The sequence below is a fragment of the Egretta garzetta genome, unplaced genomic scaffold (genome assembly GCF_000687185.1).
Source record: "Egretta garzetta isolate BGI_Z169 unplaced genomic scaffold, ASM68718v1 scaffold1063, whole genome shotgun sequence".
NCBI lineage: Eukaryota > Metazoa > Chordata > Aves > Pelecaniformes > Ardeidae > Egretta > Egretta garzetta.
The window spans coordinates 68216-73284 of record NW_009259103.1 but is presented as its reverse complement, the minus strand read 5'-3'; the positions used below and the strand labels follow the sequence as shown (position 1 = coordinate 73284).

The 5069-nt window shown below is 46.3% G+C and overlaps 1 protein-coding gene across 1 annotated transcript in view; it reads left to right on the top strand.

Moving 5' to 3' along the window:
* Positions 1 to 5069, top strand: part of SMG5 (SMG5 nonsense mediated mRNA decay factor) — a 22761-nt gene continuing 17692 nt past the window's right edge. Inside the window, exons 1-4 of the mRNA XM_035890831.1 lie at positions 1 to 99; positions 718 to 841; positions 1631 to 1787; positions 4869 to 4958. Coding sequence (XP_035746724.1) covers positions 743 to 841; positions 1631 to 1787; positions 4869 to 4958 — 346 coding nt within the window. The 5' untranslated portion in view covers positions 1 to 99; positions 718 to 742. The remainder of the gene's footprint in view (positions 100 to 717; positions 842 to 1630; positions 1788 to 4868; positions 4959 to 5069) is intronic.

Here is a 5069-nt window from a genome sequence, read left to right as displayed (position 1 = left end):
AGCAGTGGTAGAGGCCGTTCATAGGTTGGATCTCATCCTTGGTAATAAGGCAGCGTATCAAGAAGTGTTCAAGCCGGAGAACATCAGCTTGAGGAACAAGTAAGTTGGGGCAGGGCGCTTCTTTTTTATATTTGGCTGGGGAAAATTCACGTGAAGCAACACGTGGAGGTTTTGAATCTGTGGTTTCATGGTGTATTTGATTTGTAGCGCACCTATTGACTTGGGATCCCTCCAGGATTTTGAAGCAGAGGCTAGATTTCAGATCTGTATTTGAACAGCACCGACCCATACAGTCCATGGCTGGAGGCTTTCCTGGGTGTTGTTGTAATACAAATAAGTCGTCTTCATGTTGGCCAATGCCTTCCTTGTAATTATCTTTAAAAAAAATGTGTGGTGAAGAAACCTCTGATACGCCTGTGAAATCTTGTGTCAGGTTCAGAGGGTGCCCAGCAGGGATGGTTTTTCTTATTAATTTTTTAAGCTGTCAAGACAATTTTTGACATTACTGCAGTTTAGGAGGTTGCTGGTGGCCAGCTGAGTGAAGGTGTATGGCTTTTCCAGATGCTCTTGTGTGGGAGTGATACAAGCTGTACTATCACCAGATGGCCTAGCTCATCCATCGTGATGAATTCAGATTTTCCTCTTCCCTGCTTCTGTAGTGGCAGCTGTATTTGAAGCTGCTCTAGCTAAATGTGAATTCTCCGCTGTCTGCCTCAGGCTGCGGGAGCTGTGCGTGAAGCTGATGTTCTTGCATCCAGTGGATTATGGAAGAAAAGCAGAAGAATTGCTCTGGAGAAAAGTTTACTATGAAGTTATCCAGCTCATTAAAACAAATAAAAAGGCAAGTATCTATGGCTCTGGCACGAGAAAGTCTCTGGCTGTGAGGTGGGTGAGACCAAGTTAAAAGCTTCGTTTGCTTGGAGAAGTTGTGGTCTGAACACGGGGCAGGAAGCCGGGCACTCCTGCATTCTAATCATGGAGCTGACATACGCTTTTTGTCTAGCTGTGGGCAGGTAAGCTTTAATGATCTGCTGAGAGAGCTGCCGTTGCAGAGGATATTTCAACATAATTTGCTTATTTTTTTGTCTTCCTATTGTCAAAAGATAGATACCTCCCTGTAGAACGATGGTCTTAAGAGGCTTTGACAGTGCTGCTTGGTTTTACTAGAGTTGGTCACTGGAAAACACTCACAGTATCCACATTTGTATTTTTTTAATGCCATGAGCTCTCTTAGAATCATAAAATCGTTTAGGTTGGAAAGACCTTTAAGATCATCAAGTCCAACTGTTAACCTAACACTGCCATCCCACCACTAAACCATCTCCGTTCTGGTGACTAAACCATCTCCGTTCTGGTGATCTGGGTTTCTGAATGTGTTTAAGGTGCTCTAACCAGACACCTTGATTTTACTTATTTATTGTTGCAGCAAGTATTTCTCCTCCTTGATGCTGACCCTTAGTAAACACCACTAGACACAACATTGTTGAGCAAGAGGAGGTACAGAACTGTGCAAAACCAATTACAACTGAGCTACCTGCTACCTTGCTTCATACTTGGTATGACTTGGGTGGCAAGCATAAAATGTTATCCGGACTGCATCGACATATTCTTCTTTTTTTCCTCCCTCCAGCACATTCACAGCCGTAGCACTCTGGAGTGTGCCTACCGGACTCACTTAGTTGCTGGCATAGGATTTTACCAGCACCTTCTCCTCTACATCCAGTCTCACTATCAGCTGGAGCTGCAGTGCTGTATCGACTGGACGCACGTGACGGACCCTCTAATAGGTTGGTGCTTAGCGTGTTGGCCTCGTGGCTAAGGCCTGGCACCCAGACGGGTGGCTTCCCCTTGTACTCGTCCATTTTTGTTTCAGCATTCAAGGGATTATCTTTTTTTTTTTTTTTCCTGATTAGTCAGTTATCTGTTTAGAACAGACTGTCCTCCTCTCTTTTCCATGGCACTGTTTTGCTGGTTTGTTTTGGGTTTTTGTTTTTGTTTGAGGGGTTTTTTTTTTTTTTTTTGATACTAAACTAGGGGAGAGGAAAGGGTTTCTAATAGGAAGAAAACGCTGTTAGAAAATTCTTTACTAAGTGTTTGGTGATGGCAGGTTTTTAGAGAAAACTGAAGAACACTTCTGGCTGCTCAGAGCTTTTAAAAGCTTACTTAAAGCAGGCAAATGGGCTGTTGGGGGGAATAGGTTCTTGAAATCAACACATTTTTGTCGGGACATCCTATTCACTAGATGTAAGGTACTGTGCCTCCTCCTAGTGCCCCTTCTGCCTGTCCTCCCTTCGTGTACTTCCTAATTGTACTGTGTGTGGCTTTGAAACCGCTATTGAATCTTGGACTGATGACAGGAGGAAGCTCCTGTAACACTGCAAGGATGTTAGCAGTCTCGGGTAACCGCCCCTGTGCGTGCCCTTAGATGCGGGGTAATTTGAGGTATTTTGCCTATTAGGGGAGGAAGAATGAGAGTGTTTACAGTCTTGGAACAGCTCGAGGCTGTGTGTGCGTTCACATCCTCAATTGCCTTGTAATGATTTGCTCACATTTGCTCCTGGGTTGTGCTCAGTGGCCTCAAGTGTTGCTGTTCGGGTGGGTCCAGGTGAGAAACGGAGCCTCCGTATGTTTTGTGAACTCTGTTAGCAAGGGTTTAATTGACATTCTTAAAGCTGGCAGGGGGTGAAGACAGCAGAAACCCGTATAATAGAAGTTAATAAGTCTTTAGCAAGAAGAACATTTTAGTTGCTGGTATCCTATTCTTAGTTCTGGGAGATGATTGTATCATGATCAGCTTTGAAATGTCGGTTTAAAAGGCAGATGTCCCTGGCAACTGTCGCTTTGCAAAATGAATCTAAGTACTGCAGAATTAATAAATTCTCAAAATGCGCATCCTGGATGGGTTTGTACCCTGTGGTGCGTGATTGCATTTGAAAGGCTCCCCTTATTCAGGTTTCCTAATGTGCTTAGGCTCTTTAATTAAGTGGATGCAGCAGATGAGTATGTAACTGGATAATAGAGATGTAACCTTGCGTATCTGGAAAAGATGGATGTGTAAGAATCCCCTATGAACTACAAATTAGGGTGGGCGCAACTTGATGGCTGTATAAATGGGAGCAAGAGGATTCAAAGCAAAAAAGAAGGGGAGGGTAGGTCCAATCGCATACATGGAGACAGATCTGAAGGCCGTGTATGATGCAACTCCTACAATGTCCGTTAGTAAGTGGGAACCATTCCTCACTGGTCACTTAAGCCTTCAGATTTCACTTCCACTCTTTTAAACTAAGCCAAGAGGGAAGCAACTCAGACTGCAGGCTGGACTGGTCTTAAAAATCTTCCTTTGGGATTCCCCCTTGAGGGAGTTTTCTCCTCCGGAAGGTGGAAGTCCTTGGCAACAGGAAGACTGAACCCAGACTGAATCCATGATACTGGTCTGCCCAGTGGCAGCGGATGCTCTCTGGAGAGGAAGCGTGAACGCAGTAGCCTTTGCCTCCCGATCGCTGGCTGAACCACGGCCGCGCTGGCTGGGAGATGATGGGGAGATGGGAAGCACGGTCTCGCCAGCGGCAGCCCCTCCCAGCAACTGAGTCATGTTTCATGGCTTTGCTTAGTTCGGGTCAGCTGGCTAGGGCCTTCCCCTGTTGCTTTTGACACTTTCCACTGACTGAACTGCCTCTTCTTTTAAGTTCAGAATAGAATAGACTATTTCAGTTGGAAGGGACCTACAAGGATCATCCAGTCCAACTGCCTGACCAATTCAGGGCTGACCAAAAGTTAAACCTTGTTATTAAGGGCATTGTCCAAATGCCTCTTAAACACTGACAGGCTTGGGGCATCGACCGCCTCTCCAGGAAGCCTGCTCCAGGGTCTGACTAACTTCTTGATAAAGAAATGCTTCCTAATGTCCAGTCTAAACCTCCCTTGATGCAGCTTTGAACCATTCGCACGCGTCCTATTGCTGGATACCAGGGAGAAGAGATCGGCACCTCCCTCTCCACCTTCCCTCCTCAGGAAGCTGCAGCAAGCAACAAGGTCACCCCTCAGCCTCCTTTTCTTCAAACTAGACAAGCCCAAAGTCCTTAGCTGCTCCTCACAGGATGTTCCTTCCAGCCCTTCCACCAGCTTTGCTCCTCTTCTCTGGATGCAAAGGCAGTTTTGACTGCAGCTGCCCTTTCTACAACACAGATCTGCTGTCCTGGTTTTTCCTTATTTTATTTCTCTTCCTCCCTCTTTGACTGGCCAGTCCTAAATCTAGATCTCGGTCTTGAGACAATGAGTTTGTTTCCATCTTTAATGTTGGGGAGGGTACGTCCCATGTTGTATGCTACTATCGGGTGCAAGTGCACTCAGGCTTCCAGGGATTTACGCCGGCTCCTATCCGAAGGCCTCATTAGCCATGCTAACAAAATCAGCCTCTCAGCAGGCCTTACTAGCCTGTGCTCAATGCTGTTAACATGATCACATGGCTTGTAGACAGGAATTGGCCTTTGTCCTCTCATCTGAGTGTGCAAATGGAGCCAGCTCTGTGGCGTACCTTGCAGGCAAAGTCTGAGTGACAGTCATTTCGGTGACTGGTAGTGAGGCAGTGACATGCACTGCCCCTAATCGGCAGGGAGTTGAAGGGGGGAGTGGGTGAGCATCAGCATCTACATGTATTTCCGACATTTATTTACCATATTTTGACAAGAGTGAACCAGTGCTGGTCTGTAAGATGCCACAGACAGCAACCAACAGTGTGGTCTGACCACGCGGTCTTTGTTTTCATCCGCTGAAATGTTGGGTGTCTCGGGCAGAGGCGTAGGCTGCTCGTGTGTCTTTCCAGCAGCCCTTACCCCACAGTGTACATGATTTCATATTTCCTCATGTAGGCTGCAAGAAACCGGTGTCTGCGTCGGAGAAGGAGATGGAGTGGGCACAGATGGCGTGTCACAGATGTCTGGTTTATCTGGGAGATCTAGGTAAGAACAGCATCATCTTTCAGGGCAGCCTTTAATACATTAAAAAGACGGTGCCTGTATGGTGCTGAGTCCATCGTCGTTAGTCACCAGCTGTAGTTGCTTGCAGACACT